General features: G+C 28.5%; 1 protein-coding gene across 1 annotated transcript in view; it reads left to right on the forward strand.

The window, feature by feature from the left end:
- Ror (tyrosine-protein kinase transmembrane receptor Ror) overlaps positions 1 to 23481 on the forward strand; it is a 244764-nt gene that overhangs the window by 183780 nt on the left and 37503 nt on the right. Inside the window, 1 exon segment of the mRNA XM_015325750.2 lies at positions 23318 to 23411. Coding sequence (XP_015181236.2) covers positions 23318 to 23411 — 94 coding nt within the window.

Consider the following 23481-nt stretch of genomic DNA (forward strand, 5'->3'; position numbering starts at 1 on the left):
GAAGAGAGAAAGGGGATGATTGAGAAAAAAATAGAAACAAAATAGGTAACTTTGGGTATTGCTGAAATTGAAAATCTACGATAGTCTTTTCAAGACTATTTTAAATTTTTAATGAAAGATATCGATTATTTTCGTTTTTAATAATCAATGTTTAACATTAGTCTGATAAAAAAAAATACAAAAGTTTTTAAAATAATAAAAGTATATGTATTTTTATTAAATAAAAGTCAATTATTAAATAATATCATATGCGTGTATAATACTGCAGATTGAAAAATAAATAAAATATAAAGCAAATGAAAAGTACAGAATGTACTTTAATTGAAAAGTAATAATTAAAAAGCATTTTTTATTATTTTAGGTATCAAGTAATTACGCAAATTTAAAAACAAAGGCAAACTCAATTTAAAAATAGCTATGGATATTTAAAAAAATTCAATAAATTAATGGATAATTATGTGTGTGTGTGTAAGTTTTTACTTCTAATAAATTTCTTTCAATATTATACAATTACCCAAAAATATTTCTAATCAAAAAATAATAATTCATTAACACAGTTGATCAAACTTGAAACTTAAACCACACTTATCCCAAATGAATAATTTACAGAACAAAAACAAAAAAAAACAATCAAAATTATAAAAAAAAATAAAAATATTATACCAAAAAAAAATGATAGAAAGGGTAAAGAATCTTCAGAAGGTGTACAGTCACCACATATTCAAAAGATACTTTACCGAAAAGCTTGAAGGGTAGCTTCCTTCCTTTCTTTTCTCCATTTTTCTCTTTATTTTTATTTTATCTTTATCTATCTATCTACCTATCTCTATCTTTCATTCTTCTTTTTTTTTCTAGTCTGTGTTTTTCAACGTCATTCTCTACTTTGTCTACCCTTTTCTCTTACTCTTTTCGATCGGTACTACGAAGCCTACACTATACCAGGTTCGTTATTTTATAATTGGCACTATCCGCCCTCTTTCATGAATTATTCCACGCTTCAATAAAGTCGTGGAATATCGACGAACTTCTACCCTCTTTTTCTAGTTCCTCATTCTTTCCCTCTCTTTCTCGCTCTCTATCTCTGTCTCTTTCTCTCTTTCTTTCTTTCGTGATCGATGATACCTTTACAAAGGTAAGTCTCTTTTATACCATCTCTTCCACGATTTCGAGTTTTTGTTAATTATCATGACAAAAGGAAGCGTCGTTGCATTGCCCTCTCCCTTTTTTCTACCCCCTCCCTCCTTCTTCTTCTTCTTCTTCTTCTTCTTTTCGTAGTCGTTCGTCGTCGTTGTCGTTACAGTCGGACGGAAATTTTATCGTCGGCTCGAACTCTTTTTTTTTATTTTTCTTTCCTTTTTCTTTTAACAGAATTTTGCAAAGGCAAACGAACAAGACGTAACAAAATGAATCTTTCTTTCTCTCACTCTCTCTCTCTCTCTCTTTCTTACTCATTATTTTTCTTTTTTTTCTTTCACCGTCTCACCCCTCTCACTCTCTTTCTTTTTTTCTCTTTAATTGTTTTTTTCTCTTTGGAAGCCTTTGAATCCTTTTAATGCAGTTGGACGCTTGCAAATTTCTTGAAAATATTTCACATAAAATAATATGAATATCATACGTCTATTAAAATACAGCAGAGTATCGAAATACATATACGAAGAATGAAATAAGTGTAGTTTAATTTATTATTCATTTAAGAACCTCTTCTATCTCCATTTTTGTTTTTTAACATACTAAGCGCCATGCGAATTTCTACAGAAATCTCTGTTAGGCCACTTGTGTTACTTTGTAAAATTACAGTTGAATGTCAGTCACTATTTTTATAAATTATTACAAATTATTTAAAAATAAATAATACAATCATATTAAATACTAACTTACGATAACAAAATAATATAACATATCTATGTATGTTACCGCTAAGGCTCGAAAGCAGTTAATGTTCACATAACCTAGCTAATCTGCAGATTTATTGATTTGTTCCGTGAACCTGCGAAATCAAGAATTTATCTGCATTTTATCTAAGTAATGTGCACATTAACGTCTTCCGTATCATTAAAGTATCATTAAAGAAGACGTCTCTGATGTAAAAATATCTTTACGTCAAGCAGCAATAAAACAATTTCTTGGTACTTAGCAAAGTTTCAAAATATGTGACTGTAAAATTTAAATGTACTACAAATAAATGTGTTTGTCATAAAAACCAATTGATTACAGGTAACAAAATTATTGCAAGTAGAGTAAATATAATTTATAAAATAAATTTCAAATCTTTGATTACAGAGAAACCATAATTAAGATTATCCATTATACATTGAAGTTATCTTTCACCTTATCATTGTATTTTATACTCCTTAGTATAAAATAATCTACATTATAGATTATTAGATATATTATATATTACACTTACATTAAAAAAGCAATAAATCACTAATGGTATTACAATATAAATCATAAAATCAATTATTGGACTTATATAACTTTTATACTTAAAGGTACATTTATATTCAGTAATTAAACTACGAGTATAAATCTTCCTATGAAATTAGTCTAATATAATTTCTATCAATTATTACAAATTATATAATAATCGAAAAAAAAAGGATAATAAAAATTAATACGACATATATAAAAATCATTATTTCTGTCGTCGCCATCTTTTTTCTTCTCATCATCTTGGTATTACAGTCGTATGGAAATTTTAACGTTGGTTTGAACTCCTTTTTTTTGTAACGGAATTTTTCAAAGACCAACGAACAAGACATATTAAAACGGATTTTTTTCCACCCTCTCTCTCTCTCACTCTCTCTTTCTCTCTTTAGGTTCCTTTGATCCTTTTAACGCAGTCGGACGCGCGCGAATTTCTAACAAATTTTATTTTCATTATTATTCGTCCTGTCCCGTTTTCCCCTTCCTATCCCTTATTCGACGGTATAGAATTGAAAAGAACATAAAGTATGGTATGATAAAAAGGAAAGAAAATAAAAGGAAAAAGAAAAACAGAGACAAAGTAAGTGGGGAAGGATGGAGGGGGTGGAGAAGGGAAAGAATTTACTTTCTTTCACAGTTTGTAAATCCATCGATGTGAAAGCAATAATAACTCGGTCTATATCTTTCGAAATATAGGAGAGGATCGAATGCAAATGGTATTGGCCGGTAAAAATCATTCGTTCGGTTTGTTCACTTGCTCTTGGTTGTTCGCAAGCTCGACATTCGAGACTTTAATGCAAACGTCAAGAGCAGACAGTGCGAGACAAAAAGGAAAAGTGTTCGCGTGCTCGAGCCCTTCCTTGCTTTTCTTTCTCTTTTTATTTTTCTCTTCTTCTTCTTCTATTCTTATTTTTCATCCTACACCTTCACCTACACACCCTACACCTCCTTCTCTTTTTCTTTTTCCTTTTCTTTCTTTTCTTCTTGTTCAGGTTGGGGAAAGAAAAGGATGAAAGAATGGAGAAAAGAAAGTATCTTCAGATTTTTTTTCCTACCCTAACCTACTCTACCCAACTCTTTATTTTACTACTACTACCATCACACCCTCTTCCTTCTTTTTTATTATGTCTTTTTTTTATAGAGATATGTGTGCATCAACAACGACCTTTTTCCTGTCATTCAAGGTACTATGAACCTCTTTAGAAATGATGAGGAAAAATAAAAGAAAAAGAAGATTGTGAGAATACGTTTTATGGGATATTTTGAAGTTTAAGTATTTGGAAATTTTTATTTTTGGAAATATTTAGGTTTTTTCAAATTATTTGGTGGGGTAAATTTTATCTCATTATTTATGACAAAATGTGAGAGTTTGAATTGTAGTTTATTTAGTAAAATATTTGTTAAAGCAATTTCAAGATCATCTTTTTCTTTTTTACGAATCTATATTTATTTATTTTGATAATGAACAGCATACTCGAAATTTCGAAAAAATACATAATATCTCATAAAATTAAATTTTATTAATTGTACATAAAAAAAGTTAAATAATAGAATGTTATTATTACAAATAATTTTAATTAATGAGCTAATCTATTTTTTAAATAACTTGGAAGGCTCCAAATTAATAAAATTACAATATCTTAAGGGCTGAAAAAAGAAACCAAAGTTTTATTGAAAAAAAAAAAAATAATCTACCAAAATTCAAAGGATGCATTTTAAAATAAAATAATTACCAATGTCCGAAACTTTCCATTAAAAAAAATAAATAAATAAATAAAAAAATTAAATAATTAATAAGTTTTTTATTAAAAATAATTCGAATTAACAAACAAAGTGCGTCCTAAAGATGACGTTGTAATCAATAAAATCACAAGTTTTGAGGGCGAAAAAAAAAATAATCCTCGTTGCATTTTCGCCATAATTTCCTATCGAATCCTACTACCACCCTACCTCTCTCCCTTCTTCTTTCCTTTTTCCTTTTTTTCGTATTATCCATGAGTAGCACACTCGAAAATCCAAAGGAGCGTTACGACGTTAGGTTGAATGCAATAATCGTGCTTTGCACATAGAGAAAAGAGAAAAAAGGGGTGGGAGGGTGGAGAAGGAAGGCGGGGGAGGACACAGCACGGTTGTCTGCGTTCGTTCGGCCGTTTGACACATCAAAGAGAAGTTTTGTCACGCGCGTAAAGGTGGTAGAGGGTTTGGAAGAAAATAGTGCCGGGTGGGGGGCTTTGAGTAAGTGGGGGTGGCTAAGGGTAAAGTTGAAGGGATGAACGAGAGAGTATTTATTCCAAGGGAAGGGGAAAGACGAGTGAGTTTCTCTCCACAATGCGTGAGTAATGGCCATGACCATCGTCGTTTCCTGCACTACCATTTTCAAACATTTTCTTTTTTTTTCCTTCTTCTTCTACTTCTTTTTTTTTATCAACCGACGTTATGAGTGCATGTTATACGTGTGTGTATACGTTTAAGCACTTACTTGATAATCCGCACGTGCGTAAAAACGTCAAAACGTATATAACGTCTCGACGAATGTGATTTCTCTTTGATTCTTTTCTTTTTTTTTCTATTTTTTATTTTTTTTTTTTTTTTATTAAAAAAATTCAGTAATTAAAGAATTATTTAAATACACTTTTATATAATTGTTTTTTTTTGTCAATTATTTATCTAGCGAAATGTCTGAAAATTGTTACAAAATATTTTCCAAGAAAAGTAAGTTAAATCTTTTTTATATATGTATATATAATATTTTTTTATACATATAATTATATATAATTTATATATATATATATATATATATATATATATATATATATATATATATATATATATAAAATAAATTAAAAATAAATAAAATTTATATATTTATAATATTTTTATATTTACAAAAAATTTATAATATTATTTTAAATTTATATATATATTTCATTTTAATTTTATCGAACTTACAAATTAATATAGGAATCGATTGAAAGAATATTTGTTAATTCTTTTTATTCGATAAATCTAACAATGCAAAAAAGCCAATTTCAAATTGAATTAGCTTTATTAAAAGTTTGACTTTAAATTATTTTTATTGCAATTATTATAAAAGCCAGTTCTGCAAATGCATTATTGTATTTTAAGCAAAAAATGCGTTTGAAGTTTCGATAATACGTGAAAGGATGCTTGTACGAGTGCATGCTTTTGAACTATTTATACATTCTACAAATTGTTCAGACATTTCAATAATTTTACAGCAGAAATACATATAAACGAACAAAGAAAATTAATGTGTGAAAGGAGAGAAAAGAGAATGAATCTTTTTGACGCGATAAATCGGAAAATTCATTCAATCATAATCGTTGGTCAAACGAACCGTTGCATTCCTCTTGGACAAAAAATTGTAAAAAGAATGAAAGAAAAAAAGTCAAAAAGAATAGAAGTCCATTAAAGTGAATATATAATAGTAGAATGAGCATATACGGATTATCCTTTAATTAATTAATTTACTCATGCTTTCTATCCTTTCTTTTTTTGGGGGGTTTTTTTTCTTTTTTAATTCATCGTATCAATAATAATTCTTTTGAATGTTTTAAACTGGTTTCACATAGAAATACTCATATTGTAAATGTAAGATACATATGTATCTCGAGTAATGTATCGAAATATACATATGAATCATAGTAATTGTAAGTAATACGTTTCGAAATATATATAAGAAATGTACATTATCTCTGATATGTATATTTTATATCTATATTTAATATTAAATATATTTTCAAGAAAATATAAGGTATAATATAATGAAATAAAATTTAAAATAAATTAAAAAATAATTTAATAAAATATAAGGTAACATAAAATATAATATAAGATATATATTTTATTATAAAGTATATAAGATATATATTTTATTATAAATTATATAAGAATAAATATTTAATAAAAATATATATTTTATAATAAAATATATATTATTACACAACATATTAACACAATATATTATATCTATCTTCATATAAAACTAATCTTATATTTTATATCAATTAAATAATAATAACTAATCAAATTAAAGACAAAAAAATTGATGATAAAGTACTAACAACAATAAACAATATATAACACGTATTTATAGTTAACTTAATTGAGAAAAAAATTGGTAATTAAATGCAAGTTAATTAACTATTAGCAACTTTTCCTTGTTCAAGTGTAAAAAACTTTAGGAATCGTTCGAGGTACTAGAAAGGGATCGTTAACGTGATTCCAACCTTTTTAAGGGATGCGCTCACGCACACATACACACACATACACTTATACATATACGTATAAGGGTACTATACTTGACTATACCATTCTGAAGTATCGAAACAGGCGAATTGTTTCACGGCTCGACGGCTAGACGCTCTTTGTCCTTATTAAAGTGCCACCTGCTAATTAACGTGGAATTCGGATCTCTTTCACGAAGCGAGAATGCCAGAGGTGTATGTGTAGCATCGTGGTTACGAAACTCTTACTTTTTCTTTTTCTTTTTCTTCTATTTCGTTTTTTTTTCTTTCATTCTATCGTTGAAGTAAATCATGATCGATTTTGAAATTAGTTCGATTCTTCCTACATATGTGAAACAACAGAAGTTTCATTTTACGTTATAACTTGGTATTATAGAATTATTTATAAATAATTATTCATTACAAATTGATTTTAATTTATTATTTCTTTCATGAACGTAACAAAATCACAAAAAAGAAAAATCAATATAATCTAAATGTATTTTTATCTTACAATTAGTGTTTTTTATTCTTCCATATTTTTTTAGATAAACCAGAATAAGGTCTGCATGTACTTAACAAATAACTAATGAAATTGTTCTTATTATAAAAATCGATTGATCGTATCGTTCGATGACTAATACAAGACATCTAAAAGTTTCATGAATTTATGGCCGAGTATTATGATAAGGAGCACGCTCGTTCATTCTACTCTCTTATTGCGTGGTTTTCGCCACTTAGGTTCGCATTGTCATTGTCGCCTTTACACATTATACATAAGTAACTATACAGGGTGTCCGAGGTTTTAATATTGAAACTTTCTTTAATTTATTCTATCATATTAAATAAAAAAACAAATGTTATGTAAATATAAATCACGTAGAGCTTGTATCCACGCATATCAAAATATAGGAAATATTTTCAAAATATAAATTGTAATTAAATATTTTAATTAAAAAGTTGTAATAACAAAAATATGAAATACACAAGTAATAATAATAATAATAATAATAATAATAATAATAATAATAACAGGATTGCTGTTACTATTCACATTGAGAATTCGTATAGATAAATGTATTTTTGTTTTAACATCATTGCTTTTAGAGTTAATTAATACTTCATTTCAAAATGTTTATCATTTTTTACAATATATGATTGAAATTATTGATTTATTAGAGTTAATAATGCTCGTAGTAATAACAAATTGATTAACATAAATTTAGTAATGTTATTATAATTAATAATTATATTATATTATATTATATATTATATATAATATATTAGTATAATATATTATATTAATACAATTATATGTAATTAATGTAATTATATTATATAATAATTATATAATATAATATATATTATAATAAAATATATATTATATATAAATTAATGTGTGTAATTATATATTATATTATATATTATATATTATATATAAGTATAATATATAATTAATATAATAGTAATGTATTATATAAAAATAAGTAATTTCATATTACTTGCATTTCACAATATTTTTCTTATAACTTTTTAATAAACCTTTATTTATATAAAAATGTGTGTCTTATTTATCGTCATAAAATACAATATATAGATAAAGTTTCCTCATTATAACCTGGGACACCCTATATATACATATATACATACATATTTATATCTATATTATGTATATATACTATATATATCGATGCAACAACGATGTCGGCCGCGATGTCGCCAATCGAGTGAAATATATTTTACGCTCGGGAGCAAAATGTGAACTCTGGTGGGTACCTAGGACCCTTGTCCCTTGACAGGAGGAGTTTTAAGTGAGAGTGAGAGAGTGAGAATGAGAGAGGGAAATAAATGCGACGCCTTTCCTTATCTACCAACAATATTGGCGCATTATTCAAGCGAATGCGACAGCACCACCCTCGCACACCCTTCCCCGTCCTTTCCGAGAGTCACCACCGGCATCCCTTGATCGAGTTGACTCAAACGACCACAATGAATGAAAGAGAGAGAAAGAGAGAGAGAAAGCATATAACTATCTTTAGATAACCTATGCTTTGCATTGCGTGTCGCGAGAATATCGCGTGCGTATTCGGTTCAACGAGTTTTACCTTTTCCCTTTCTCTCTCTCTCTCTCTCTCTCTCTCTCTCTCTCTCTCTCTCTTTTACTCTTTTTTTTATCTCTCTATTTCACATTTCTTTTTTTCTTTACTTTTTTTTACCGTTAAGTACGATATCAATTTCTTACTCGTATTAGTTTCGAAGGATTATTATTTTATTTGTTTGTATTCAATTATATGATATATAAAGTGAGCTAATAGGTATGTGTTTAGAAAATTAGTGAAAAATGTTCAGATTCATGAAATAGTTATGATTGTCACGATATATAGATTTTTTTTTATTGAAACATTTATTAGAAGAAGGACAAATATGTTATAATTATTACTGGTATTCAAAACACGTGTTATTTCATTACTTTGACTGCAAGAAAATCGCAGTTAAAGTACGTCGCATATTATTTTGATAATCCCAAGGGAAGAAAATTATGAGTGGGATCCTACTGAACTCTCTACTTCAACTTTCAAGAGTTTGTGAAGGAATATCCACACCTATAAGACCTTGATATATTTGGTGGGATCAAAAATAGTGTGATGTATTACGAATTCTTGGGTCTGAACCAAACTGTCATAGTGGATCGTTATCAAACGTCAATTAATCCACGATTGAGTGAGAAATGAATAAAAAAAGATCGTTCGTGGCCACCAATCAAGGTAAAATTGCGAGAATCGTGATGAACATGTTTCTAGAACTCGAGTGAGAAGTCCTCCCACATTCAACGTTCCTCTCCATACCTCACATCGTTCAATTATCACCTTTCTGAATGAATACAACACGTGTTAATAGACACAAACTTTTTCAATCACGAAAAGTTTTAAAAAATGATTGTATTAATGGATTGTTTCTTTTTGTAAGTGTTGGTAGCTTCACGTTGGTGCCATTCGGAAATTATCGCACAAGAGCAATATATATAACAATATAAAGTAATAATAGTGTTCAGATATTGGATTAATCAACCCTTCGAAAGTGACCAATTTTTGGAGACGAAAGAACTGGAATTTAGTTTAACAGCTTTATTTTTTCATGTTCCTTTTTTCTTCTTTCTTTTTTTCTGCAAGAAGAAAGCACAGTTAAGTGTAAGAAGAGACACGATAAGAGGAAGAAGAAGAATAAGAAGAAGAAAAGGAGAGTATTATATGCACACCTTTCTTCCCTTTTCCCTGATTCAGAGGTAAAAGAAGAAAGAGATTGTGCCATATTTCAGAGACACGTCCCACGTTAATGCAGCAATTTCGTAGATAGCGAATTTTACCGTCCCTTCTGTTAATTGCCAGTAAAAGCAAATGGAGAAGATACTACTACTACTACTACTACTATAACAAAGATGGTAGTGTCGGTAAGAAACCGGTAAGAAAAGTGAATACATTTTCGACTCTGACATCTTTGTTAATCGTAATCGTTAATGGTATTGTAACTTATAATTATTATTAAACGTTTATTCATCACGTACGAGTGTTCTTATTCTAAAATTAAACTACTTCAATTTCTAACAACGAATCTTACTTGTTAATTCTACGGGAATGATTTAGAAAGTGTCTTAGGAAATTGTTCAACTATGCGAGAAAGTTTCATTCATGTAGAAATTACAGTTGGAGTTTTATTATTATTTCTTTTTAATAAATAAGAACTATTACTTATTATATTGTATTAAGAAAAAGAAAATCAAAAAATAAAATACTTAATAAAACAATTTACAAAGGTTTGAATGTATTATAATAAAATAAACGGAGCATGCGAATATTTTAAATTACTAATTAAAAATAAAAATATTTTTGTATATTTATTAATACAAAAAATAATACAAATTGTATAAATACTCATGTTAGATACATAAAACGTTGAAAACTAAGAGGGACAAACCAACAAGGTGTGATTTTGAGATAAACACTTTAGAAAATAATAGAAATATTTTATAAATTTGCTTTAAACCAATTTTGAAAATAAATCCTTACATTTTTGTGTTTGTAGTATTAATAAGAGATAGATTTTTAAAATTATTACGAAATGATAGAATCAAATAATCCGAGGTGTTTTAGAGGCGTCGAATATGTTTACATATATCAGTGACATTTGATCTCGAATAAAATTTTCTTCCCCCTGCGACCCCTCAACCACGTTAAAAGTTATTCTTCTGCTCTCCTCAACCCTCTTTTTTTCTTTTATTATTTTTTTTTATTCTATTTTTTTTTTTGTTGATATCGCACAGTAACAACTATTCGCTTGCATACCAAAGTGCAAGTACGGGGACTTTGACACGCGCATAAATTCAGAAGGACGTCCTGGAGCATTGTGAGCCTTGTCAGAAGGTTCCTCTCGTGCCTTCTTTAGAAATGCCATTTCTCTGCGTCACGTGCTTCTCGTTTCTCGATCTTTCCTTTCTTACCTTCTATCCAACTGTTATGTATATCTCTATGTGTGTATCAGTGTAGAAAGAAAGAAAAAGAGAGAGTGCTAGGAACTCGTGCTGGTTCGTTAAAAGAACCAAATAAACCATCCATGGAAGATGGATACATGGATGGATGGATGGTTGGATGACTGGATGGATAGATGGATGGATGAAAAGATGGAAAGATGGATACATAGATGGATGGATGGATGGAAGGATAGATGAGTAGATGGGTGGGGAGAAAGGAAAGGAAATGTGCACTGAAAAGTCTAAATCTTTTTTTATATATATTAATATATATTAATTAATTATATAATTATATTATATATATTATTAATATATTATATATATTATTTTATTATATATAAATTAATTATTATATTAATCTAGTTTATATAGTTAACTTTATAACGACCATTAATCTAATATTTATTATCTTTATCTGCAAACAAAAATCAAAAAATAACCATTTCACATGCTCATATTTTTTTTTACCATCAAACGAATTTTATAAATAACAAAATTTAATAAAACAAAATAGATAAAAAATCAATAAAATACACCTTCACGTTGTTTATCGTCAACCCTAAAAAAATACTCCAAAACATATTCACAAGCGATGAACTCTCGTTTTAAAAATTGTGCATTAAAATTTTAAAATTTCATACGTTACATTTAAAAAAAGAAAACCAAATAGATAAAATAAATAAATCAAAAAATAACTAAAAACGATATTATACGGAAAAATCCGACATTACTTACTGACGCAACCCGATACCACAACGTGAGACGTAAAATTGAAATGGGATCGAGACAACTGTATCATGTTTGCACTACCCCTTCTCCCTGGTTCCGCCCCCCCTTACACTCTTCGGCATAATATACGAGAATGAACTCTCTCCCTCCCCTCCCTTCCCGTCCCCTATTCTGTCTCGGCTTTTTCCCTTTTTTTTGTCACCCTTTTCCTCTTGGACCCTTCTCGTCGTCGTTGTACCTTAGAACGGCAAAGCGCATTACGCCTGCGCTCTTCAACAATATTCACAATACGTATGTACGGTTCTCACATATGCGTATGGTCCTGCGAATGCGAATAAGGGAATAAAAAGACCTCGACTTTTCCTTTGTGTCCAATGAAATATCGTCGAAGTTACGTCCATTGTGACGATACGCCGCTTAACTACCCGCAGAACGTCTACGTGAAAATAAATTAATTTCTTCTCTTTGACAGGAGAATGTCGTAAAACGATCCAACTGTCCGTTGGTATTTCTCATTTATTATATCCGAACAAAGAAATTTCTATGTGTTTGTTATAAATATATATATATATATATATATAACGAACCATGTTATACCATATATATATGGTATAATAACATAATATTAAAAAATAACCATTATATAATATAAATAATTATATATATTATATATATATATATTAATATAATAATATAATTAATATAATTATAATAATATATATTAATTATATATTATAATTTATATACTTTATATTAATAATATATTATTATATTTATATAATATAAAAAATTATAATTATATAATTATAATATACAATATAAGTATATGTAAATAATCCAATTACATATTAATTAAAGATTTTTTTTGTTTTTTTTTGACAGTGAGAGAGATAGAGAATTATGTATGTTGAGAATTGGCTAATTGAGAAGTAGAAACTCCACTTGCATACCACTCACTTGTTTCTATATATAAAAGTTTTATAAAGGTGGGGAGGGGATCGTCTCGACGTTCGCAAGCTCTTTGCATGCACGACATGTATATACACACATACGTATGTTAAACTTTACCACCACGTACCAACATCATACTACTCTAAGTACTATACACTACTCCAACTCGTTTTCTTCTTCGCCTCGATGAGCTTTTTCGCGGGTTTACGAACGCCCGAGACATACAACTGTGCCGTCCTTTTTCCTCAGACCAGAAATAGAAACTCGAATATGCGAAATATTCCGAAGGGTATAAGGTTCTACCACCCAGTTCTACAGACTATCTACGTTACAGTCAATATTTCGCGTCTCGATTTTTCTTGCTTTGTTTCCAGGATATTGCATCCTTTCTTTTCTTTCTTTTCTTTCTTTCTTTTATCGAAACTTCAATATCACGTTTCATAGAAATTTACCTTTTCTTTTCTTTTTACCAATAGAAACATTTGTTTTTTAAATTATATAGAAATTTTAAATTCATTTTAATTGTATAAAAAAATTATCAAAATATCAACATTTCCTAAATGTTCGTATTGCACTTTGAATGTAAGTGTTACGAAAAATTTTGAGAGAGAGAGAGAGACAGAGAGGATCGTTTGCCAGCTTGCAAAATGTTCAACTCCAACTTCTTCACCCTTTCGTTCGTGCTATGCTATTCGCATTAAAGTTTCATTTCGCGTTGACGCTACCCAAATAATTTCACGCTGAACGCGCACGATGTCTACTCTTGTACTTTCTCTTTTTCTTTTTCTCTTTATTTTTATTTTTATTTTTATTTTTATCTTTTTACCACTCTCGTGAGTGAGTACTATGCGGTGGCAAGCAATGCCAGGTCGCTCTTTTAGAAATTTAATTTCGCGACACGCCGTAGAAAGGAAGAAAAAGCTTCTGTAGGTAGATGCAAACCAGAATTCGTGCCTATTCCTGACGTTCCTTTGGGAAATACATACATAAATGTATATATGTATTCTTTATACATACATACGTGCATACATATAGAATAATAAAAGAGAAAACTTGATTTTGTTTCTAATATAGTTACCATGACCATGTATCCTTTTTGTTTTATTTTTTTTTATTTTATTTTCCCTTTCATTTTAGGTAGAGAACAAAAATGTAAGAACGAATCAGAAATTGTATTTATAATTAAAAATTGTACGAAGATTCTGTTCATTGTGTTTCAGTTAAAATAATATTCTTATTAAAGTTTATGTATAACAGGTGCACAGAGTAACACACGCAGATGGTATTATTTATTTATCATCTTTTATTATTCTATATATGTTAAGTTTCTATAAGTTTTTATCGATGAAAATAGCGCATTGTGCATAGCGTCGTTTGGTTCGTATCGCATGAACGAGCTGTACGAACATAGAATAGAATTCTCAAAGTTGGTCAAGAGCAACGAAACGGCAGAGAACTGTCCGATGCATGCACTCTCACAACTACTGAGAAACAGTGGAAGAGAACTGAGTTAGTGGAACAAGGAAGGAAGATAAACCGAGTGGAAGCTTAAAGCGATTGTCAGAGACAACCCTATAAACTTCGAGTTGGTTCACCGTTGCGGCTTTTCCTGTGCGTCGACATGGCACTTTTGAAGAAGGGATGAAAGAGAGAGAGAAAGGAACAGAAATAGAAGAAGATATAGAGATTGAAAATAGCTCAACATCGATATCTTCTCTTTCTCTCTTTCTCTAATCTTTTTCATCAACCAAGTAATCGTTGAAATTGCTTTCCGTTTCTGTCGAAGGATCAAGAAACAGGTTGACCAAACGAGTTTGAGATAGGGACTCAATCCTTTTAGATTATTCGCGCGTTACTACGATAAATATACAGGGTGTTTCATGAATTTATTTTATCAATACTTTACAGGAATATATCTAAACATTAAAAATAGATGATGACATAAACATACAGTGTTTTTAATTTACGGATGATACAAAATTGTTTCAACAAAAACTGTTTTATATCTTATATAAAATACTTTGATTTTATCTAATACTTGCAAATAATGTCCATTGTCTAGAAAGTACAAGAAAATTGTATACTATTGGTGACATATTCTCGCGAACAGTGTTAATGGTTGGCATTGTCACAGTACTGTTATAAAATCGAGAACATGGTTTTGTATGCTTCTACTAAAACGATCAAAATGAATTTCGTGTATGGCGATGAAAACGGAAATGAACAGGAAACACATCGATTGTAACAACTAAATGTTGCTGATCGTAGAACGTTTTCATCCATTTGTAGAAATGGTTGGGGCAAAGAGACAGACACTTTAAACATTTTCTTCAAAATCATCCATTACTTGGAAAATAAGATATAAATCACTCAGAAGCCAATGAAGTTAGGTTCATTTTTTAATATTATCCAATTTTTACAAATTCCGATGGAATAAATAAAAATGATTTAAAAACCAGGGAATCAAACCTGGGATTTTTCGGTTTTTGAACAAATGCTCTGCCACCTGAGCTATTATATTTTCTGCTAACAAACTAAACACAATAATACATAAATAATTAAATAATATGCATATATTTATCTTCTAAGAATAAATTGTACATTAAAATAAAATATTTAAGTATCCGATTAATTGTATACAGAAGACTAGTGTGTAAACAATGAATAATTACTGAAGAACTCAAGCATTTCTGAAGATTTGTGGAAAGCTTGCAATAGTTGTAATAGAATAGTTAGTGTTTCATATTTTATGAAACCTGCAATGTTAAATTCTTAAGTAATGACTTATTAATTATTATGTACAATATGTTTCATAAATGCATGTCAACTTTTAACAGTAAATATCTATTAAATTATATAAAATATGTCATATGAACACATACTGCAATAAATTTAGTATACTAAATTCCGAATTTTGAATCATTAAAGATCTCGAAAGACCCCACCATTTGTCAAACTTTAAATAATGTTAGTGTAGCGTTCAATAATCCTTTTGAAATCAACCAAATTGTTTTGCATTCTAATTCTGAAATAACCGACATGTATTTCATTTAGGAATGTGATTGGAAATACGTCAATTACAGAAAACTGTTCGAAACGTAGAATTTCGTTTCATAGAATATTCTTTTTATCCGTTCGTAGAAATAATTGGAGCAAAAAGATAGACACTTCAAACATTTTCTTTAATCATTTCTAGCTTTGAAAATAAATATTTATCAGAGATATGTTTGTATGAAATTTTGTACTGATTTTATTGCGTTGATATATCCCTTGAAATATGAACATACGTTTATGAAACAACCTGTATAGAGCTTACATCTTACATTCGATTTAACTCACGGAAATGTAGCTACCCTCCTATCTACCCCTTTTGTATTGTGGTTGTTCAACGTCGAAAGTCTAAGCCGCTTTACTTTCGCACGAACTACTCGAACTCTAAAAACCTGATCTCGCATTGTACGGGCACGTAAGTAAGTATTATATTTATCTGAAATCGTTAACGATACATTTGAAGTATTTTATCAAACGCATTTTTCTTAATCACGTAAAATTCATTTCAATGATGGTTGAATCGACGTTGGAATTTAATAACCAATGCTAAACATTAATTTTTCTCTCTGAATCTGTCTGTGTCTGTCTTTCTCGTTCTTTTACTACTTTTTAAATTCAATCATTTTACAGAAAAAAAAGATTATACTCAAATAACGTTCACGTACGCATATTTAACGGCATAATCAAGCTTATTCGAAAATTTATTCCCTTCTTTTTCCTTCTCTAACGCCACGCCAGCTTTAACCGGGTGTTCAACGATTTTAAATAATCCCGATTGGAATTCGCGATACGAGTATTAAAATAATTTAATTCAGAAAGAAGAAAAAAAAGACTTTTTTTGGGTAGAACACTTTGAACTGGTAGAAAATAATTCATTTTATTTGGAAAATGCGTAGGTATTGGTAATTAATTAAATAATTAATTCAATTTGAACGAACCAACGATGCGTAAGGAATAACAGACAACACAATAGAGTGTGTGAGAATGAAAGAGAAAGAGAAAGAGAGAAAAGAGAGAGAGTCGATTAGCGAGATGCCAAAAATACTTGATTTTCACATATATCTTTGTGAAAGTATATGTAAATATATACAGGGTGGTCATACAACTTGTGCATTTCTATAACTTTCAAAGTATGTTGCCTAAAATGATATCTACAAAAGTTATGCAACATTTTTATAGGTAAATGCTTTTTGGAAATTTGTAAGTTACTTTGTTTTTTTTTTTAATGGAATACTATATTTTTTATATAGTATAATATAGTAATAATATAGTAATAACTAGTAATAATATAGTAATGATGATTTTTGGAAATTTATAGGTTAACTCTTTGTTTTTTTTTAAATGGAATACTATATTCCTTATTTAGTATAATATAGTAAATATAGTATTCTAAGTATAATATAGTAAAATATTGTATTATATTTAACCTCTTTGGCACTACGCGCCACTATAGTGGCTTTTGCGGATAACATCTTTTAAAATATATTATACCTAATTTTATTATTAAAGTAAATTGTCTAAATAAAGTATACGAGTATTATTTCTTTAAAAAAAATTATAATTTAATCATGAACAACTTGTTTAAAATATACTCGCATATAAAACAGCCATTGTTCGTCACACAAAGTCGTTTTATCGTTGACACGTAATTCTCGTTGAACTTTTACCATACAAAAAAAAACCTGTGTATTTAGCTATGCCTAAGATGTTAAAAAAATAAAATTAACATTTAAATCTTTGAAATACCTGTAAAAAACAAATACACTAAACATTGTATCCCTTTAAACCATGCAACTTTTGTATACAAAATTTGTTCGTACCACGTATATTTTCTAAGTTATATAGATGCATAAATTGTGTGACCACCCTGTATATGTATATACATGTATGTGTATGTATATATTGTATATATTGTCTATATTGTATATACGTTCACCTATCCGGTGGGTCGCTCATATTATGGCGGCTTGTCAGTCTGCTCTTGACACACGCCGAGCCAGTTCTCTTGTTTCGTATTGCTCTCTGGCTCGAAAGAGAAAAGGAGAAGAGAAAGAAAGAGGGGAGAGAGAGATAGAGGGAAGAGAGGAATAGAGAAATTGAAATTTTGTTTAGACAATTTCGGATCGAGGGTTCGAAACCGAACGAGATCAATTTAAAGCAAGATATTGGGTGATTTTGTTTTTTTCTAATAATTTATTATATTCTGAGAAATATTGTATTTGAAAGAGAATAATGATTGATGTTTATTGAATAGGTAATTTTTTCTTTATTTTTAATTTTTGAATTTTTTGTTAATATTTTAACCAATCAGCTGTGGTGGCTACAACTTTGAAAAGTGTGTACTTAAATTGTGTAGCCTAGAGTATCTTGTAATTGTTTGTAATATTTAATTAAGTTTTAATCTAATGACTGTTTTATTTTTTAATATTATTTATTTTATTATTAATATTTGTTATATTTGTTTTATTTTTTATGTTATTTGCAAGATTATAAATTATTTTGAATAGCGTTTAGTTTGAAATTATGTCTATTATTATTGAATGATATTGAGTAAAACAAAAATACAAAATAGCACTTATCAATATCTTCATTTTTTAAAAGCATTATATTTTGTAATAGTATAAAAAACATCTATCTTCCTTTTGATTACTTTTTGATTTAGAAAATTTGAAGTTTTCTATGTATAATTGTTTATTTCGTATCTCGTAAACTCGAAATATATTGTTTTTTAACTCATATTTTTCAATATACAGTTTTTCAAATATAGTTTGAAGATTATAAAAAAAACAAATAAATCACACACACACATATATATATATATATATTTATATAACAGAAATCACTCTTACGATTGACTGATAAAAAAGTTACTCGTGCAATCTAGATTGAATCATTTTTCAAAATATTTTCTTCTCATTCACAAGAATAAAACCAACCATATATATACAAATGTACATACATATATATATATATATATACGGAGCAGTCAATCGTCTCGAAACGTAAAAAACGACTATAGTGTGTATATATATATCTGTATTTTACGTATATTGAAAACGTACCTACACAAACACACACACATACTCCTATCCACATATACCTATACACATTCCGTATTTTTTTTTTAAACTTTTTTTTTTTATCTTTTACTTCTACCATGCGAATGTTTTTATACTGTCAAAAGTATTTCGTGACTAGAACATGGAAAAACGAATGGACAAGTGGAACAGCAGAAACGAGTAGGTTGTACACGATTACAATAGCGTTCGATTTTATTGGACTCTCTCTCTCTCTCTCTCTCTCTCTCTCTTGCATTGAGAAATAAAGCGAACTAGGAAATGACTATACTAACACACAGACATCTACATAAGCACACACACACACACACACACACACACACACACACACACACACACACACTGGACAGATACAGATACGTATATAGTATAGAATACTAAATGTATATTTTTACGAGGTACGTTACCAAGTACGACAGTTGCAACAAATGCATCGCATGATTCTACAGACATCGTCACGTTATATTTCTATAGTTCTACTTCTAATACAGAATTCTAGTACGTTCCTAACATTTACGATAGATACTATGGATAGAAGGAAATAAAAGAAAAATTAAATGACCCTCGAAAGACGTTGAATGTTATTACGTTCAAAATCGAACGAATTCTCAAATGATTCTTTCAATTTCTTTTGTTGACAGAGAAATAAAAGTCAATAAGTTTATCTAATAATATTCTGTGACTTTTCTAAATATTTGGACACTATACTACGAATAATTTCTTCAATTATTTGTCAAAAATTCGTACTGATTATTATTTTTAACAATAATTTATTTATTATTGTTCATAAGCATAATAATATTTTATTTGAATTCTTATTTTTGTACATTTATATAACTTTAATGGGGTAAATGTAAATGATTCGGTTCAAATTATAGGTATAATAAATATTATATAGCTTATGCAGTTATATGCAATTGTTTATATAATTCTTTATAGGTATACATATATAATATTTATAATATTGAAGAGAGTATATATATGGTATTAACCTAGTTTGATCATGTAATCTATTATTCTATTGCTACTTCTATTGTAATAAAACTTATTTATATATAATGTATAAATGTAATATAATTTTATTATAAATAATCTTATATAGAATATTTTAAATATTCTTTTACATGATATGAATATATATATTTTTATATTATTATTATTTAATATAAATACAATTGTAATTATATATTATATTCGTTTATATTTAGATATATAAATTCGCAAGATATTATATGCGAATATATATATATAGATATTGGAATATTATACATCTAGATATTATATTTACTTATAATATATATGGAAACACTATCTAATAATAGTACAAAAAATATTAAATTATACAATACTTTATCTCATATGATTAGAAATATGATAAATAATTATTTTGAAATACAAATTGTAAGAATAAATTAAACAGTAAATAAATGAAAACAAATGTCTCTACGTCATATTACATTGATCAGAGATACGTGATTAAATTATTTTGAAAATCGTTTATTATTATTTATACTCCTATCATCATAGGGTATCACCGTCCGGTTTTTACTTGACACGTACATGACACGAATGAATGAAATATCTAACGAAATATGATATATTTTTGAGGTAAAAAAAAAATGAAAAAAAAATTCAACGAATAGTACATACACACACGTGGACACAACCTACGTAAAGATTTATCGTTTGAGATGGGAATTCTTGATATTTTTCTTTTTTCGTATACATGAAATATTTGTTACTTATTTTTTTTAGGGGGAGAGAAAAAAAAGTAAAAAAAAGATAATAGGTTTTGGTTCTCTTAACGAGAAACAGACGGGAAGAGGAGTTCGCATAAATGATGCGACTCGTTTGGCTTGAACGAAGTATAATTATCACACAGCATTGCCAAGTTCGTATTCAGCTGTTCCTCAAACGTTTCATGTAAAAATATATATATATTCTATAATATCTACGTATATAAAATATTCTAATATATATATATATATATAAAATATATAAATATAAAATATTCTATAATATATATAGAAACACTATCTAATAATAGTACCAAAAATATTAAATTATACAATATATATAATATTTATATATTTATATTTTAATATTTATATTATTATAATATTTAATTTATTATAATATAATATAATATTATATTATAATATATATTATATATTATGATTATTTATATATATAAATATATATAAATTATATATAAATTATTTTAAATATATATATTATATTTAATTATTTAAATAATTTTCTTACGTTACCTAACTATGACTATAATTAATGTTTATCAATTTTTTGTAACTTTCAATAATCTTACGGTATATTTGAAATACAAAAAGAATTGTTAATAATAGTCCTATTATTAATGAATCATAATTAAGACGATTAGGATGAATCAGCATGGCAGAGGGATATGTTTTTGACCTGTAAGAGCGCGTGAGAATCCCAGGAGAACAAGCTTTGACTCCGTTTCCTCGTGTAATTACGTGACCGTATTTACACATTGGGGAACGTTAAATCGTAATAGAGAGAGAACTGCTGAACTGTTACATGGTTGCCGTGGTAATGAGTAATTCACCCTGAAAAGTTTAATATCGAGTTGGTTTGCCGATGTCAAGACCACATTCTCATCATATAATATGTAATACTCAAGTATTATATATATATACATAGTATATGTATAAACGGGGGTGTAGATTCAAACGATCATGGTGGTCCGTGCTTAGGCACGAGGCCAACTTATTAAACACAATGGTGTGAAAGATCACGTTGCCTTTTTACTCTCTCTCTCTCTTTCTCTATCTATCTATCTTTCTCTCCCCTTATTTTTACGCGTCAGCCAATTTTCCTACAAAGTGCCAATTAAATTCAACGCCATGCCCTTTTTTCAACCCTTTTACTTTTCATTTTATTTTTATTTTATTTTATATCGATCAACCAACTTTGATTCAACCAACAATATTCACAGACAAAAGATGTTCATTTAATGATTATTTTATTGACACTTAGAATTATTTATTTAATATGAATATTGTTACGTCGTCAGGTAATTATTTATCAACATCCAGTCGCAAATAGTTTGATTTTATACAGTTTATGGAATTGACTATGCAAGAAAGTGATCTCATAGGGTTATTTGTCCTAAAACTAATTGTAAGGGATATTGTTCTTGATAATTTGTAGACCTGGGATAGAATGGGATAGAACCGGGTTGTCAGGACTATTATCAGGGAAAATTAAGCGCATTCCTTCCTAAGGTTAAAGGTCACGTGGGGTAAAAAAAGGTAGAAAGTGTAGAATTGTCTGAGTTTAATGACACTCATATCAATTGTTATTCTAAGCACGTAAAAATTATTTATTTGAATTATTTGGAACGTTTTTAATGAAAAAAAAGAACAAAGAATAAGGTAAAGATTTCCTGTCATCTCTAATAAAATAAATGATCTTTTTACTCTCTCTCTCTCTTTCTCTTTCCATTTTCATTGGCCTAACTAAATTTACATTAGTACTTGAATACTTAAAAAAAGTTTCCACGTCTATCTCCCGGATAATTATTATCATTGTTATTTAATATCTTTATAGAGGATGAGAAACGTCAAGTGTAAAGAGAATGATTTATTATAGAAGTATAACGAGACGACAAGCCAATTCTCGAGGCTAATCTTCTCTTGTTCGTAGGATGAAAGGGATAATCGAAAGGAACGACCAAGTATTATCGTAGTTCGAATCAGTTTGTTCACGTTTATGGATCCCATTAAAAAAAATAAAAATATTCTAAAAGACAGAAAAAGAGAAAGATAAAAGGAAAAGAGAAGGACAGAAAAGCAATGCGAAACAATGGCGTTGTATCTTCGCGTTAGTGATGAACGAGCGTGGGCGTGAAAGGATCGGAAAGAATGATAAATTCAGTGAGAATGAAATCTTCTCTCCATAACTCCCATCCCCCTCTAGCCCTCTCTCTCTCTCTCTCTCTCTCTCTCTCTCTCTCTCTCTCTCTCTGTGACTATCTTTCTCTTTGTTTCTCTATTTTTTCTTTTTCTATCATCATTTTTATTTTCAAGGTCTCATTGAATTCAAGCCCGGTTGTGGTTGCGTGGGTATAAGCAACGATATTCATTGTCGCATTAGAAATCAATCAAATTTACCAAGCTACGATCGTATCGTTAATATTGAATAAATATTTTGTCTACCTACGATCACAACAGTGAATTTTGTAATTAATGAATATTTAAGTATTCATGTTATCTCTGTTAATTTGATATTTATTTATTAATTCTTTTATTTTGCATTTTTGTTTCCAGGTGGTAACAGCGAGGTTGAAGATTTGGACTCGGATGTACAGGATTATAATACTGAAGAAGATTACAATGATGTATACGATTCTACGACTAACGGGTAATGTATTTTATATTATTTATTTATTTTAATATTTAATAAAAGTAAGATATTATAATTGCATTATTTG

Source organism: Polistes dominula, unplaced genomic scaffold, assembly GCF_049000335.1.
Source record: "Polistes dominula isolate Pdom_NZ unplaced genomic scaffold, Pdom_raw_medaka contig_77, whole genome shotgun sequence".
Classification (NCBI taxonomy): Eukaryota; Metazoa; Arthropoda; class Insecta; order Hymenoptera; family Vespidae; genus Polistes; species Polistes dominula.